The 17,751-nt window shown below is 44.2% G+C and overlaps 1 protein-coding gene across 1 annotated transcript in view; it reads left to right on the top strand.

The window, feature by feature from the left end:
• LOC139163468 (BPI fold-containing family B member 3-like) overlaps nt 1-15,735 on the top strand; it is a 30,581-nt gene extending 14,846 nt beyond the window's left edge. The window contains exons 10-19 of the mRNA XM_070744266.1: nt 2,366-2,457; nt 2,578-2,757; nt 7,878-7,928; nt 8,130-8,150; nt 8,260-8,406; nt 10,906-10,973; nt 11,628-11,670; nt 11,946-12,009; nt 13,347-13,423; nt 15,551-15,735. Coding sequence (XP_070600367.1) covers nt 2,366-2,457; nt 2,578-2,757; nt 7,878-7,928; nt 8,130-8,150; nt 8,260-8,406; nt 10,906-10,973; nt 11,628-11,670; nt 11,946-12,009; nt 13,347-13,423; nt 15,551-15,574 — 767 coding nt within the window. The 3' untranslated portion in view covers nt 15,575-15,735. The remainder of the gene's footprint in view (nt 1-2,365; nt 2,458-2,577; nt 2,758-7,877; nt 7,929-8,129; nt 8,151-8,259; nt 8,407-10,905; nt 10,974-11,627; nt 11,671-11,945; nt 12,010-13,346; nt 13,424-15,550) is intronic.
• Nucleotides 15,736-17,751: the final 2,016 nt, after the last annotated feature.

Here is a 17,751-nt window from a genome sequence, read left to right as displayed (position 1 = left end):
CAAAAGACACCCTTTGCTGTTCTCTGCAAAGTCTTTCCTCCTCCAAGCCGCCCCTGCATTTTCTTTCTTCAAAAGACACTCTTTGCTGTTCTCTGCAAAGTCTTTCCTCCTCCAAGCCGCCCCTCCCTTTTCTTTCTTCAAAAGACACCCTTTCAGTGCCTGTGGCTGTTCTCTGCAAAGTCTTTCCTCCTCCAAGCCGCCCCTCCATTTTCTTTCTTCAAAAGACACCCTTTCAGTGCCTGTGGCTCTTCTCTGCAAAGTCTTTCCTCCTCCAAGCCGCCCGTCCATTTTCTTTCTTCAAAAGACACCCTTTCAGTGCCTGTGGCTGTTCTCTGCAAAGTCTTTCCTCCTCCAAGCCGCCCCTCCATTTTCTTTCTTCAAAAGACACCCTTTCAGTGCCTGTGGCTGTTCTCTGCAAAGTCTTTCCTCCTCCAAGCCGCCCCTCCATTTTCTTTCTTCAAAAGACACCCTTTGCTGTTCTCTGCAAAGTCTTTCCTCCTCCAAGCCGCCCCTCCCTTTTCTTTCTTCAAAAGACACTCTTTGCTGTTCTCTGCAAAGTCTTTCCTCCTCCAAGCCGCCCCTCCATTTTCTTTCTTCAAAAGACACCCTTTGCTGTTCTCTGCAAAGTCTTTCCTCCTCCAAGCCGCCCCTGCATTTTCTTTCTTCAAAAGACACTCTTTGCTGTTCTCTGCAAAGTCTTTCCTCCTCCAAGCCGCCCCTCCCTTTTCTTTCTTCAAAAGACACCCTTTCAGTGCCTGTGGCTGTTCTCTGCAAAGTCTTTCCTCCTCCAAGCCGCCCCTCCATTTTCTTTCTTCAAAAGACACTCTTTGCTGTTCTCTGCAAAGTCTTTCCTCCTCCAAGCTGCCCCTCCATTTTCTTTCTTCAAAAGACACCCTTTCAGTGCCTGTGGCTGTTCTCTGCAAAGTCTTTCCTCCTCCAAGCCGCCCCTCCATTTTCTTTCTTCAAAAGACACCCTTTGCTGTTCTCTGCAAAGTCTTTCCTCCTCCAAGCCGCCCCTCCCTTTTCTTTCTTCAAAAAAGGGGAAAAAAAGAAACCCCTTCATCCCAGCAGCAGCGGCTTGGGTTCGTAAGGTAAAAATAGTTCGGAAGAAGAGGCAAAAAAATCTTAAACACTGGGTTTGTATCTTGAAAAGTTCATTAGAAGAGGCATTCGTAAGATGAGGTATCACTGTATCTTCTGCTTTCCTTAAGTTAAAGGGGGCTGAGATGTTGGCTGTGGATAGTGGTTGGTGGATTGTGTTGGGTTGGATAGACAAGAGATGGTACAAAATGTCAGAGGTTCCAAAAAGGAAGTGTTGGGCTGGATAGAAAAAGGATGGTATAAGATTTCAAATGTTCTGAAGAGGATGGGTTGGGTTGGATAGACAAGGGATTTTATAAGACTTCAGAGGTTCTGAAGAGGATGGGTTGAGTTGGATAGACAAGGGATTTTATGACTTCAGAGGTTCTGAAGAGGATGGGTTGGGTTGGATAAACAAGGGATGTTGTAAGACCAGAGGTTCTGAAAAGGGAGACATGGGTTGGATAGAAAAAGGATGGTATAAGATTTCAAATGTTCTGAAGAGGATGGGTTGGCTTGGATAGACAAGGGATTTTATAAGACTTCAGAGGTTCTGAAGAGGATGGGTTGAGTTGGATAGACAAGGGATTTTATAAGCCTTCAGAGGTTCTGAAGAGGATGGGTTGGGTTGGATAAACAAGGGATGTTGTAAGACCAGAGGTTCTGAAAAGGGAGACATGGGTTGGATAGATAAGGGATGGTTAAAGTTTTCAGAGGTTCTGAAGAGGATGGGTTCAGCTGGATAAACAATGAATTGTTTCATTTCAGAGGTTATGGATGGGTTGGGTTGAATAGACAAGGGTTGGTATTAGATTTCAGAGGTTCTGAAGACAATTGGTTGGGTTGGATAGATAAGGGATGATATAAAACATCAGAGGTTCCAAAAAGGAAGAGTTGGATTGGATAGGCAAGGGATGATATAAGACTTGATCCTGTCTTGAGACAAGGGTTGGGTTAGAAGGTTTCAGAGGTTCCTTTCAGCCCAATTATTCTACAAACTCTAGCAACCTCCCTTTAAACAACTAGGTAACACCATGAGTACTGCAAGAGAGTGGGGTTTGCAGAAAGGAGGAGGAGGAGGAGAAGTGTGGGGTCCTAGATGCTCTTTGAGCTTGGTGGTTTCCTCACAGGGATTTCATGACCCAGCTAGGTAACATCCTCAGTGATAGGAGGGAGTGGGATTTGCACTCATTTTATGTTCTGGTGGTTGAGCTAGACAGATTCCTGGGGGAATAACCCCAAGCAACCAACATTCTCTTCTATGGGCCTCTGGTTTCCCCCACAGTGGTCCTCCCCTTTGAGCCCTTTGGGAGCCTGAGGTGTTTGATGGCGAGCTTGCCTGAGATAAGCAATAACACCATCTGGTTACGAGTCTTTGTAAGTATCCTAAGCAGTCCCCTCCCCCTCCAAAGAAACCTTGGCTTTGTTGTGTGTGGGGGATCTCTCTCCATGCTCTGTTCCTGATGCTGGGAAGGGTCTCCTCTGGATTCTTCCTAGGTTGACTTTGACATCAAGGGCCAAGGTCTCCTCTCCGTCCCTGATTCAGCCCCCGATATAATCCTGCCCCCGCTGGACAAATATGGTCATTGCCAGTGTCTCCATGCTGCCGTACTCAACCTCTACCTCTCAGTGGTCCTCAGGATAGAACCTCGGGAGTACAGCTGCACGCCCAACGTGGTAAGAAAACGCAGAACTTGTTGTGACCCGCCAGCTTCCAGAAGACTTGGATGATGATGATGAGGTTGGGGAACTTGGGCCAGTGCTGGTGTTGCAGCTGAAAAAGTTTACCAATTCAGGGAATGGAGACCATGAGGAGATTGAGTAACTCAGGCTTTATTTGACGCATGCACATAGATTCAGAAGATAAAAGTCAATGTCTGAACATGTGGCCGAGCAAGTAATGCAGGATGATCCAGGTGTGTCCTCCTGTCTACCAATTCCATGTCGTTATACAGAGGATGGAGAAGTTCATAAGTTGGAGTAATGCTCTCTACATGGGGTGACCTTTGAAAAGTGTTCGGAAACTCCAGATCGTGCAAAATGCAGCTGCGAGAGCAATCATGGGCTTCCATGTCACACCAACACTCCGCAGTCTGCACTGGTTGCCAATCAGTTTCCGGTCACAATTCAAAGTGTTGGTTATGACCTATAAAGCCCTTCATGGCACCGGACCAGATTATCTCAGGGACCGCCTTCTGCCACACAAATCCCAGCGACCAGTTAGGTCCCACAGAGTTGGCCTTCTCCGGGTCCTGTTGACGAAACAATGTCGTTTGGCGGGACCCAGGGGAAGAGCCTTCTCTGTAGCGGCCCCGACCCTCTGGAACCAGCTCCCCTCAGAGATCAGAACTGCCCCCACCCTCCTTGCCTTTCGTACGCTCCTTAAAACCCACCTCTGCCATCAGGCATGGGGGAACTGAGATATTCTTTCCCCCTAAGCCTTTACAATTTATGCATGGTATGCTTGTTTGTATGTATGTTTGGTTTTACAAATAAGGGTTTTTTTAAATATTTTTAGGATTGGATTCACATGCTGTTTTTGTTGCTGTTGTTAGCCGCCCCGAGTCTGTGGAGAGGGGCGGCATACAAATCCAATAAATAAATAAATAGATAGATAGATAGATAGATAGATAGATAGATAGATAAACAAACAAACAAACAAACAAACAAACAAACAAACAAACAAATAAATAAAAGTGCAGATCGTAGCAGGTACAAGTCACGTAAATTGGAACCTGTAGGTTCAAACAGGCAGGCTTACATCATCCTACACAACCAAGAACTCTCTGTCTTGCGATCTGGGTCTTTGCATGTGACAATAAGCGAAGGGGTTTATTCAGAGGTTAGTGAGGTGTAGAAAAGAGGAAGTGACAATGGAAGCTTTAAGTGGAGAAAGGGGAAGTATGGTCCACGGTTTGTGTTAGAGGAACTGTTAACGCTTATTGTTTATTTATTATTTATTAATTGGATTTTTGATGCCGCCACTCTCCGAGGACTTGGGGCAGCTTACAACATATAAAAAGAAACAATAGAATACAGTAGCCTAAATCCAATTAATTTAAACTAAGTAGACTGGTCTAAAATCCCCAATTATATTAGAAATCAATCATATCCACTCACACAACAATCATTTATTTATTTGATTTTTATTTATTTATTTGATTTTTATGCCACCCTTCTCCTTAGACTCAGGGCGGTTTACAACATGTTAGCAATAGCACTTTTTTAACAGAGCCAGCCTATTGCCCCCACAATCCGGGTCCTCATTTTACCCACCTCGGAAGGATGGAAGGCTGAGTCAACCTTGAGCCGGTGATGAGATTTGAACCGCTGACCTACAGATCTACAGTCAGCTTCAGTGGCCTGCAGTACAGCACTCTACCTGCTGCGCCACCCCGGCTCATTTCATGCATAACATTTGTCGGCCAGGGGGCTGGAGCGTAATGGTCCTAAGCCTGGTGGCATAGGTGAGTCCTAAGACTCCTGCGGAAGGTGAGGAGGGTGGGGGCAGTTCGAATCTCTGGGGGGAGCTGATTCAAGAGAGCCGGGCCCCCCACAGAGAAGGCTCTTCCCCTGGGTCCCGCCAGACGACATTGTCTAGTTGATGGGACCTGGAGAAGGCCAACTCTGTGGGACCTAACCGGTCACTGGGACTCATATGGCAGAATATGACTTATACATTTTATGAATACCTAGAGATATAATGATGAATATATTTGTTACAAGGGATATAAAAGATAATGTGCATAGTATGTCTTCCTCACGGGAGTCTGGAGAAGCTCTGATGGATGCTGTGCTTCAGTCGCAGAGATAGAGGCAGGACCATCCAACATTCATTCATTCATTCATTCATTCATTCATTCATTCATTCATTAGATTTGTATGCCACCCCTCTCCGAACACTCGGGGCGGCTAACAACAATAAAAAAGACAATGTAAACAAATCTAATATTAAAAATAATCTAAAAAAACCCAATTTAAAGAATCAATCATACATACAAGCATACCATGTATAAATTCTATAAGTCTTGGGGGGAGGGGAAAATTTCAATTCCCCCATGCCTGATGACAGAGGTGGGTCTTAAGGAGTTTACAAAAGGCAAGGAGGGTGGGGGCAGTTCTAATCTCTGGAGGGAGCTGGTTCTAGAGGGTAAGGGCCGCCACAGAGAAGGCTCTTCCCCTGAGTCCTGCCAGACGACATTGTTTAGTTGACGGGACCTGGAGAAGGCCAACTCTGTGGGACCTAACTGGTCGCTGGGATTCGTGCAGCAGAAGGCGGTCCTGGAGATAATCTGGTCCGGAGCCATGAAGGGCTTTATAGGTCATAACCAACACTTTGAATTGTGACCGGAAACTGATCGGCAACCAACGCAGACTGTGGAGTGTTGGTATAACATGGGGATACCTTGGGAAGCCCATGACTGCTCTTGCAGCTGCATTCTGCACGATCTGAAGTTTCTGAACACTTTTCAAAGGTAGCCCCATGTAGAGAGCAACCCACTGGTGATGTCATAATGATTTCCCCTCCACCAAAGAGTCAGCTGCCTTTGGAGGTGGAGATGAGTGAGGAGGAAGAACAGCTGGGACCTGTGCCGGATGCACATAGGCCCACAGCAGTTAGGAGAGGTGAACAAGGGAGGACGAGGAGTCGGCTCGGGAAGCAAAGCAAATGTGGACGCCAAATGGCCCCTCCCTGGCTGGAGAATCAATAGAAGGAAAGGGAACTGGTGGTCGTAGGAGACAACAGTTCGTATTTCTGAAGATTTCACTCATTGTGTTTCATGCCACAAAGACTGCTTGCCAGAACTTAATTTGCAGCCTTTCGGCTGAGAGCTCACGACTTTGCAATTATCACAAGGAACTGATAAGGTCTGTTGATGCATTTAATTCTTCGAAGGATTCTTGCCTGTGCTTTTCTGTGGATGAATACCTTTCATTCAAATAAAGGGGGGTGGGTTCGTGAAAAAGGAGTCTGTCTCTTGCCTCTGATAAGTCTGGGTCAGAACCGATCTGCATAGTTCCCTCTAAGCTGAGCAGTGAGCAATCGCTCACTTAAAAATCATCATCAACTCAGAGTTTTCCAAACCTGCCCAGAAGCCGAGAGGGAAAGAGTGAGAGGGAAGGAGAGAGAGAGGAAGAGAGGAAGAGAGAGAAACAGATAGAAAAAAGAGAGGAAGGAAAAGAGAAAGAAAAAGAATGGGAGTAAGGAAGAGAGAAAGAAAATCAAAATCTAGTTTGAAACTAGCTCAACTATTTAAGTGGCATTTTGATATTGATAGAGTTGCCCTATTATGAGCTCACTGTTATAGACACACAGTACAGTATTTTATTTTGAAATTCTCTGAGGCAAAACAGGGTGGGTTTTTTATTTGTTTGTTTGTTTGTTTGTTTGTTTGTTTGTTTATTTATTTATTTATTTATTTATTTATTTATTTATTTATTTATTTATTTATTTATTTATTATTTCTGTGCCTCCCGGTCCCAAAGGGACTGCCGCTCAGACACTGTACTTTTCTGCCCCCCCCCCCAAAAATTAGAGGGAACACTGCCGATCTGGACTTCCTCAGTTGGAGGCTATTTAATAGCGTGGGGTGTTATTGACGTATTTTCCCTGGCGATGTCTTCTTTCTAAAGACCCTTTCAATTGACAAATACAAATGGAAGTTTTGTTTTATTTTAAGTAAATTTAATGTTAAATTTAATGTTAAAAAATGAATATAAAACAAAGGTGTATTTTCACACCTCTGTATGGATCATTAATTTCTCAACAGAAAGGATTCGTGCTCCACGTAATGATAGTAAAGGATACTAGGCAGAGTAAGTTGGAGTGTTTTCATCAGAAGGGGGGGGGGCGTCCCTCCTGATTTCCACCAGTTTACCTGAACTGATAGCAACCCAATGGTGATGTCATAATGATGTCACAGATGCCATATTTTAAAAAGCAATTTTTATTTGGAATTTTTTCTCAGGTCTTTTTTCTTCTACGCATGCACAGAAGTCGAGTTTCCTTTTTCCTCCCTAAAAGTGGCTGATAATTTGGGTGCGTCTTATACTCTGAATGTAGCTTTTATTCGAAGCTTATTTTTCCAGCCAGAACCAGCTGCTAACAATGTTCCCAGCTCTTACCAAGCTTGCAAACTCTTTCATCGTCACTCTCTGCCAATAATGTTTTTCAAGCCCCAAGTCTTTGCAGGGTTTTTTCCATTGCTCTACTTGTTCCGACTGTTTCTTTCCAGGTGCTAATGATGTTCCCAGCTCTTACTGGCTTGCAAGCTCTTTCATTGTTACTTACTCAGAATAAGATTTTTTTAAAGCCCTAACCAAGGGATAAAATAATTTGCTAAAGGTGACCAGACTAAGGACACTAGCCAGATGAATACCTGGCAGGCAGATTATTTCCCCTATTTTCCTCCCCCAAAACTAAGGTTCATCTTATACTCCAGTGCGTCTTATACTCTGACAAATATGGTACTAAGGATGCAAGTATTCAAATCATTAATACATTCCTTCTCTCCTTTCTCCCTTCCATCCCTCTCCTCTCCTCCATTCTTCTTGCTTTCTCCTTCCCTCCCTTCTTTCTTTGTCCATTCCTTGCCTCCCTCCCTCCTTCCTCTTCCTATCTCTCTTCTTCCTTCCTTCCTTTCCCTTCCTTCCCTCCCTCTCTTCTCCTTCCTTCCACTTTCCCTCCCTCCTTTCTTTTCTTCCTTCCTTCTTTCCTTCCTTCCTTCCTTAATCCCCCCTTTCCTCCCTCCCTCCCTCCCTCCCTCTGTTCTTTCCTTATTTCCTTCCTTCCTCAGTTTTCTGGAGCTGACGAGTTGCGAGCTGCAATCTTAGCTCTGATTCCAAGTGTAAGTATGACTCAAAAATATTTTCTTACCAAACATTTCTAATAACTAGGCTTAAGAAAGGGACAACAGAATTTCAGCATGAAGAGAGACCATTACAGAAAATGCAATATACCGCAATTGCAATATAGAGCACTAATAAGACACACTTGGAATACTGCAGTCAGTTGTGGTTACTAAGGTTTCCCTTCTCTTTCTCTACAGCCACCTCCCTCCCTCTCCTCGGTAGGTATCGTCCCTGCAGGACTCTGCCCAGAACATGGTTTGTTGGGGATGATATGTGGGCTTCCCTCCCTCCATATGTTTCCCTTCTCACCACCCCTTTTTCCTCCAGGGCATACTATACTTCCGGATCAGCCTCTTAGCAAGTCCTGTGATTCAGTTTGGAAAAGACATTGCTAGCGTCGAGATTTCGGTCCAAATCGAGTTCTTTGTCAAGAACCAGGATGGCTCAACAACTTCCGTTGTCATTCTGAAAGAGGTCAGTCAACCCCACCATCTCCAAGGGTTGGGCAACCCTGGTTTAGCTGCTCTTCAATTCTGTGAGTTGAAGTCCACATGTCTTCAAGTTGCCAAGGTTGGACATCCCTGGTTTAGAGCCTATTAAATTCTGGGAGTTGCAATCTACAGATTTTAAAGTTTTTAAGTTTAAGGAATAGAATAGAATAGAAGAGAAGAGAATTCTTTATTGGGCAAGTGTGATTTGGTGCATATGTTCTTAGTGTACATAAAATATACATTTGTCAAGAATCATGAAGTATAACACTTAATGATTGTCATAGGGGTCAAATAAGCAATCAGGAAACAATCAATATAAATAAAAATCTTAAGGATACAAGTAACAAGTTACAGTCATACAGTCATAAGTGGGAGGAGATGGGTGATAGGAATGATGAGAAAAAATTAGTAATAATAGTAGTGCAGACTTAATAAATAGTTTGACAGTGTTGAGGGAATTACAGTGGTACCTCAAGATACGAACCCCTCGTCTTACGAACAACTCGTGATACGAACCCGGGGTTTAGAAAAATTTTGCCTCTTCTTACGAACTTTTTTCGAGTTATGAACCGGCGTTCGGAGACTGCTGGGAAGCCGGGCGGCTGTTTTAAAAGGTGACAGCCGGGCGGCGGGGCTTCCCAGAAGCCTCCCGAACGCCGGTTCGTAACTCGAACAAAGTTCGTAAGAAGAGGCAAAATTTTTCTGAACCCTGGGTTCGGTTCGGGAGGTTGCTGGGAAGCCTCCCAGCCCGGCTGTCACCTTTTAAAACAGCCGCGCGGCTTCCCAGCTGTCTCCCGAAGCCGAACGCGGAAGTTCGGCTTTGGCGTTCGGCTTCAGGAGACAGCTGGGAAGCGGCACGGCTGTTTTAAAAGGTCGCAGCCGGCCTGGGGGGCTTCCCAGCACCCCCCAGAACCCGGGTTCGGGGTTCGGGGGGGGGGTGCTGGGAAGCCCCCCGGGCCGGCTGCGACCTTTTAAAACAGCCGCGCCGCTTCCCAGCTGTCTCCCGAAGCCGAATGCGGAAATTCGGCTTTGGCGTTTGGCTTCAGGAGACAGCTGGGAAGCGGCGCAGCTGTTTTAAAAGGTCGCAGCCAGCCTGGGGGGCTTCCCAGCACCCCCCTGAACCCGGGTTCGGGGTTCGGGGGGTGCTGGGAAGCCCCCCAGGCCGGCTGCGACCTTTTAAAACAGCCGCGCCGCTTCCCAGCTGTCTCCCGAAGCCGAACGCAGAAGTTCGGCTTTGGCGTTCGACTTCAGGAGACAGCTGGGAAGCCGCGCGGCTGTTTTAAAAGGTGGCAGCCGGTCTGGGGGGCTTCCCAGCACCCCCCGAACCCCGAACCCGGGTTCGGGGGGTGCTGGGAAGCCCCCCAGGCCGGCTGTCACCTTTTAAAACAGCCGCGCGGCTTCCCAGCAGTCGCCGAAAGCCGTTTTTTTGTGGGGGTTTTTTTGGTTGCACGGATTAATTGACTTTACATTGTTTCCTATGGGAAACAATGTTTCGTCTTACAAACCTTTCGTCATACGAACCTCCTCCTTGCACCAATTAAGTTCGTATCATGAGGTATTACTGTATTTGTTTAGCAGAGTGATGGCATTTGGGAAAAAAACTGTTCTTATATCTGTTCTGCTGGGCTCCACGGCACAAGCCCCCAATTAAGTGCAAAAGTATAAATTCAGACACACACACTTGAAAAGTCAAGAACACAGTTTTTATCTAAAATAATGTAGAAGCAAAACACCCTTTTTGCAGTCAAAGGGCACACTTTCAAAGCAACAGACTTGAATGGAGTGAAAAGCAATAAACAAACACAAAGTAATTAGCAAGCAGCTGTGAAAATGTCACAACTACCCTTCTTCAAACGTTGGCAACTCACACACTTGACTATGGTCTATTTTCAAAGTCCTGGGATCGATGCAAAGAGAGTCCTTGAGACGAAAGCCACTTCCCCTTTCTCTGAATAGAGGATCTAACACACTCGGAAGCCGGCACGCTGCCCATTTAACAGCAGCCCTAATTAGTTGAACCACACCCAACCACAGGTGAACTCTCTTATCTCTTGTAATACCTCCGTAGCTGCTCTTTCCTAGTCATTGCCCTGCGCCTACGTACGTCAATGAATATCTCTTCATCCGAACCCAGTGAGGATAATGATGACGAACCACTCCATAATGTGTTGCTTGCCAGGACCCCCTCTGAGGATTCCAGTTCACATTCACTCCCTGTTTCCGATGCTGCACTGTCAGCAGCAGATGGCAGTAACACTGGCCTCTGACACTGCGAAGATTCACCCACATCCACCCCCACAGTCCTTGGGGCAGGAGCTGGCCCAGAGCCAACCACAACAATATCTAATTGTTTTGGGGTGTGGCGCTCTGTAGCGACATTTTGAGGGTAGGAGTTGAAACAGTTTATGTCCAGGATGCGAGGGGTCAACAAACATTTTCAGAGCCCTAATGGACCTCTCCTTTCTCCATTCTCTCTCTGCAGAGCCTTATCTTAAGCGCAACCTTCTCAGTGACCAAAGGCTATCTATATGCTTCCTTGTCCATCTCAAGGTGAGAGACCTGGTTCTCTTCTTACCAGACCTCTGATGCTCTGTGGGACCTTCATTATGAAGACAATCTGTTGCCCACCTGCCTTGGGAAGCCACCAGTTGGGTTTGCATACTACAGAACGTCCCTTTGTCCCCAAGTAAACACAACGATGACTATGAGGGGTTTCCACTTGACAAGGTCCAAAGGTTCAATATGGCAGTGGTGCAGTTGACGGTCTGCTCGTTTTTCATGGTCTTGCATCATCTCCATCTTGACTTGTTGGACCATATCCTGTGAGCCACCCTTGATGGCCTCATGGTTTCCCAGTTTGTAGCCTGATGCTTTCACCACTAGACCAAAGTGGCTCTCCCTAATAATGCTTGAGTAGATCTCAGGTTATTCCTTCAATTTTGGAACAGCCCTGCTATTTCTACCCAGAACCCTGCTCTTAATTAGAAGAAACATTTGCCTCTTGAGGGATTGCCTTGGAAACCTTCTAATAAAAATACTGTGGGCTGTGTGAATTGGAAGGCCATTTTTCTTATGTCTCTATTGGTCTATTCAGCGGTTTCATTCCTCTAAAAGTGGATTTTCTATCCAATGTGGCCACAAAGTTTAGAAGGAAATTTGGTGACTTTCACTGAAGTTGAACAAATTCTCTTTTCTGTTTTTCAGCCATAAAACGGCGTTGATTTCTTCGGCTTTGGGCATTACGGATGTAAGTGGATTTCTCTCGCAATATTAATCCCTTCTCTTTTGTCCCTCTGCAGACTTCCATAGAATTCTACTGCAATATCTTTAATTTTCCTCTTCATTATTTTGCAACCTCTCTCTTTTATCCTTTAGTTGATGTATCACCTTACTTCCCCTCTCTTTTTAAATTTCATATGCGAAAGGAATACCCTAGAAATCTTAAATACGCAAAATAATAGTATTTTGAAAACGCAATTAAACCAGATCTTCTGCTGACTTCCTTTCCTCTTCTATTTTCAGGTCAGCAGCCTTGAACCTCTCTGTGGCAAACTGCTGGGTGAAATCTTTTTGGTCTCTCTCAACGGTAAGATATTCCATAGTATTAGGGTTGGGGGGTTGAGATAAGTCTCCCTGGGTGAGTCCCGTTTGCACTTTGGGCTTTGTAGGATGGTGCTGTCAAGATCTGGTGGCCAAAAAGTGAAATCTGGAGGACACAGTTTTCTATGGGGTCTCTGAGATGGTGGTTTTCTGGTAAATGTCTTGTGACCCAGCTAGGGAACACCATCAATTCTAGAAGGAAGGTCAATTGGCAGAGGGTAGGAGGAAAAGGAGAAGGAAAACTGCGGTACTCTCTGAGCTTGAATGTTTTCTTGATCAAGCTAGGGAACATCTTCAGTGTGAGAAGGGAGGACAGTTGGTAGGAAGGAAGGGGAGGACAATGCCCACGCCGACTGTGGAGTCCTTGGTGAGCAGTGTTAGAAGGGAAGGCGATTAACACAGTGTAGGAGTCGCAATAGGAGTAGGAGGAAGAATAGGAGGAGGTTAGTACTATGTACATAACTAGTTGGGTTTGGCAATATATAAAATAAACCAATAATGTATGTTTACATGTAATAGAACACTATTGCTTTAAGAGCTAGTGTTACAGATATCCACAAGAGGGAGCCAGAAGCGTGATTCTCTCTCTCTCTCTCCAATATTCTCTGCTACAGTAGTTATCTTTGTGACTACGCTGTAGAACTGTGTTCAAATGATGGATTAATGTATTTGTAAGCTGAACAAGTAAGGCGTATAGGATTGTATATGTATAGAGAGTTAGTGACTGATATAATTGTGTATGACTAGGATTGTTCTTGACTAAGATATTTGCCAAAAGTAAATAATATTTTATACACTAAATGTAACCGGATTGCATTACTGAATTATTACTAGTATCTCTGAGATTTCAACTGGATATCTACAAAATCTCCACGTTTCCTCTGTTTATGGGTATCTTTGACTACTAAGAGATTACTCTGCACACTCCTTAACAAGAGGAAGAGGAGGAGGAAGAGAAGGGAAAGGCAAAAAAAGAGGAAGAGGAGGAGGAGAACTGTGGAGTCCTTGGTGCTCTCTGAGTTTGGATGTTTTCTTGCAGACATTTCATGACCCAGCTAGGGAACATTATCAGTGCTAGAAGGGAGTGGGGTTCACTCTATGTTTATGCATTAGTGACTTGCCCCTGCAGTCTTGGCAAATGACATTAGGAATGACTTTCAAGGGTTGGATCTCAATCCACTTCAGTGCACCCTATTTTTGGTCAACGCCCAGCTTTGCCACTTGGGGATTCTGGGAGTTGAAGTCCACCTAGCTCTGCTATGGCTGTTGTGTTCATCCGCTGCCTCTCTTCCTATCAGTCTGGCTAATCCTTTTCCCCCTCAGCATACCTCAAAGTTGGATTACCTCTTCCTCCCATCCTGACTGCTGTACTGGACAATCCTTCAGTCCTATTTATTGAGGTAAGTTCTACGCCGGTCATAGGAGGAAGGGATACTTGCTTTCCTTGGGAGTGAATTTAGTTCTAGCTCTAGACAGTCACTCAAACCATCTGGATGTGGGCTGGTTATTGAAGCCCCAAATGCATTTGCACGACTGGGAGAGTCAAGGAGTGGCCACGCTACCTCCAGAACTGGATCCACAACTGCTGTTGTGAAAGTCCCATTCATAAGTTGAAGACCACCTCCATATGAAGAATCTGTAGAAAAACATACCAAATGAACTCTCCAAGATGCATTAAAATGTAGCATTTAAAATTTTTTTTAAAGAAGGATGTATATTAGGTAAAATAATATTCACAAATGCTTCTTTGAAATTTTTTTTTTGCATGTGGCTAAAAGTGAACTCCGCCAAGGAGCAGAAGTGAACATATACAATATTTGCAAAAAAAAAAAAAAAAAAGGGGGGGGAGCGAAGTTGATAGGACACAACATGGCTAACCTAATCCACCTTGGAAGTGTTTTAAGGCTGGGGTGTGCAACCTTACCCATTTTAAGATCTGTGGACTTCACCTCCCAGAATTCTTAGTTGGCTGGGGAATTCTGGGAGCTGAAGTAAGCCCACAGGTTTTAAAGTGACCAAAGTTGGACACTTCCGGCTTAAGGGGAGAATTAGATGTTCTGTTTGATTGTGATTAGGAAACACTCAAGAAAGAAAAATGGTTTCAGGTGGGTCTCCAAGTTGTGGTCCAAAACCTCCAGACCACCATGAGAAGATAACCATGGCTGTGAGAAGGGATCAAAGGAGAACTGGGTTTTTTTGGTAGGAGCTGGTCACAAACTCCCAGCTGAGTTTCTATCACAGTGTCCAAGCTGCCATAGAGGGTTTTTTATAACAGATACTTCAGTTCAGTGATGGGTTGCTACCCGTTCGCCCTGGTTCAGCGAACTGGTAGTAGCGGCAGTGTGTGGCTTCGCCAATCACCTGGATGCTGTTGTGGGCTGTCCACATTCTGTGCAGCTGATCATGGATTCTGAGGATTGAGAGACAGGGGTGGGTTGGTATCCTAGGCCAGTGTACTTAGCACCCGAGTCAGATAGCGAGGGGATCAGAGAGAATATGGGGTCAGAGGCTGAAAGCCAGCCAGGGCCAGTTGCAATGCCAGAGGTGCCCATGAGTGACTCCGGAGAAGAGGAAGAACCTCTTGACGCCAGAGTGCACAGAAGTGTCAGAAGGCAGAAGTGGCTGAGCAGGAGGAGGTCTCTGTGTGAATAGATCTCTAGAACACTTGGCCATGCCTTTTGGCTATTTAAGGGTGAGTTTTGTGATGAGCGAGTGCAGAAATCAACTTTCTAATGTGAGAGATGGCTGGTCGGATCTGGATTTTATTACTTACTTACTTACTTACTTACTTACTTACTTACTTACTTACTTACTTACTTACTTACTTACCTATTTATTTATTTATTTATTTAATTGATTTCTATGCAGCCCTTCTCAAAACGACTCAGGGTGGTGTACAACACTGTAAATACAAACAGTATATATGAGAAATTTAATTATTTATTAAAAAACATATAGAAAATTAATAATTTGGGACTATTTAGTTCATTATGATGATTTACCAATTGCGAAAAAGGAAAATTCTTCTCTCAGGGCTTTTGCTAACTCGAAGTGAATCAGTGAAAATGAGAATTGTGTGATCAAAGGGAGAAAATGTTATGAGCTTGATATCTGTTCTCGGACTATAATTAGCTGGCAAAGAGAAGACATTCCTTGCTTGGTTGCTGCATTTTAAAACCTCTCTGCTTTTATAAATAATAATAATAATAAATAGTAGTAGTAGTAATAATAATAATAATAATAATAATAATAATAATAATAATAATAATAATAATAATAATAATAATAATAATTTATTAGATTTGTATGCCGCCCCAAGATTTATATGCTCAAATCTTGTAAAATACGTTTGTGCGGATCTATTTCTTGGGGGGCTCATCACTGGGACAGAACAGATGCCATCATAGATGATCTGTGAATGCGCAAAAGCACCATGCGCTAATGCTCACAGTTCTGGACTGGTGCCGAAGATAAGCGAAACACACTACTTGCTTCAGTGGGTTTCTCTTTTCTCTTTCCTTGCTCAGAATGGTCTTCTCCTGTGTATCTGAACCAGAGGACCAATCCTGCGCAGAGGTCTCCTTCGGAGCCAAAGGGAGAAAGTGGGACCAGCTGAAACATCGGATGCCTTTTCCTTGTTTCATGTTTCTGACTTGAGTCCAAACTGTTTCTGATTCATGCAATTCCTCTAATAAAGTAGTTGGGTTTTTTCCTTATTGTTTTTTGCTTTCTAAAAAAAAAAAGGAGTATAGACCTGGGCACTAGGGGTGGCGGAGGTGGGATTCAAATTTTTTTTACTCTCGGTTCTGTGGGTGTGGCTTGGTGGACGTGGCTTGGATTGGTGGGTATGACGGGGGGAAGGATACTGCAAAATTGTTTCAACTCCTACCCTCAAAACACAGCTATAGAGTACTGCACACCAAGACAAGAATATTATTTTACTGAAAGAGTCGTAGATGCTTAGAACAAACTGCTAGCAGACGTGGTTGGTAAATACATAGTAACCGAATTTAAGTATGCCTGGGATAAACATATATCCATCCTAAGATAAAATACAGGGCAGACTAGATGGACCATGAGGTCTTTTTCTGCCGTCAATCTTCTATGTTTCTATGTTACGACTAGACACAAGAAGACTTGTTCCCCAAATGCCATCACTCTGATAAACAAATAATTCCCTCAACACTGTCAAACTATTTACTAAGTCTGCACTACTATTACTACTAGTTTTTTTCTCATCATTCCTATCACCCATCTCCTCCCACTTAGGACTGTATGATTGTAATGTATTGCTTGTATCCTTGAGATTTTTATTAATATTGAGGTTTCCTCATTGCTTATTTGACCCCTATAATCGTTAAGTGTTGTGCCTCACGATTCTTGACAAATGTATATTTTCTTTTATGTCCACTGAGAGCATCTGCACCAAAGACAAATTCCTTGTGTGTCCACTCACACCTGGCCAATAAAATCCTCTTCTCTTCTCTTCTTATATTCTATATTCTATTCTATTCCTTAAGTGTTGTACTGGACAAATGTCTCTTTTTCTTTTATGTCCACTGAGAGCATCTGCACCAAAGACAAATTCCTGGTGTGTCCAATCACCCTTGGCCAACAAAGAATTCTATTCTTTTCTAAAAGAAATCCCCATTTCCTCTCCATCAGATGGGGGCAGGGCCAGTCAGAGGTGGTATTTTCCGGTTTTCCAAACTCAAAATTTCTTCTATCAGTTCCCCAGTGTCAAGGTTCCAGGTAAAATACAAAATAGAGTCCGAGTCAAAGTGGCCCTCAAAGTTCCAATTTATTGCCAAAGCCATCCTAGCACCCACACTGAAGAACCCGAATCTGAGTTTCCCACCCAGTTGAAAGTTCATCTCTCTTGTCTGTTGCAGTGTAGCACGCATGTTAGAATAGGATCATATTATATTATATATATCTGGACTTCTAGCATAACATGCTCTGCTTCCATTACAGCCAGGATAGGATGGAATTAACTTGCTTAAGTCTGCATTTCTGGTGGAATTTGCAACAGGAAGACAACTGACCATAAAAGGGTTCAATAAATATCTCACTGATAAACAAGTATACATCACTCCAAACAGGAGGTTATATGATCAAAGGGGGAAATTTATATTGCCTGAAGCAAAACAGGATGAGACTGTGATAAAAGCCCTTGACCACGGTAAACAGGAGATTGGTTGTGATAAGGCAGGAGGCTTCAAAGAAATTAGGTGTGAGAAACATTTGTTCAAAGGAAATTATTCAAGGAAATTGGTTTGTGATATCTGGGGAAAGGAAGGACTCAAAGATATGTCATGTTTGAAGTTATGTTATTGGATGTTTGTATATCACTTGACATGTACGTGTAATTATCCCCATTTGCATATGCTCCCAAATGAAAAGAGGTACACAGCTCAATACTGTGTCACTTCACCCAGAGAGAAAATGTGTCCAAGTCTTCTTCTTTCTAGGATTGGCGTTCGTGAGTGACCCCCCTTGCCTGGGTTGCTCTAAGTCCCTCTGAAGACATTGTTCCCCTCAGGGACATTACAGCACCTCAGGTGGTGGAGAATGCGGGCAGTTTCATCATGTTACCTCGGTGTGCCCAAACTTGACACATTGCCCATTCAGATTGTGCCAGCGTGGCCAGTCCTCCTTCCGCTTCCTCCCAGGTGGGTGGGCATAGGATGGTCTTGAACCCCTCGAAAGAATGCTTTCTGGCTGCACC

Source organism: Erythrolamprus reginae, chromosome 3, assembly GCF_031021105.1.
Source record: "Erythrolamprus reginae isolate rEryReg1 chromosome 3, rEryReg1.hap1, whole genome shotgun sequence".
Taxonomy (NCBI): Eukaryota; Metazoa; Chordata; class Lepidosauria; order Squamata; family Dipsadidae; genus Erythrolamprus; species Erythrolamprus reginae.
Note: the sequence above shows the minus strand (reverse complement) of the source record. Positions and strands in the feature narration are given on the sequence as shown.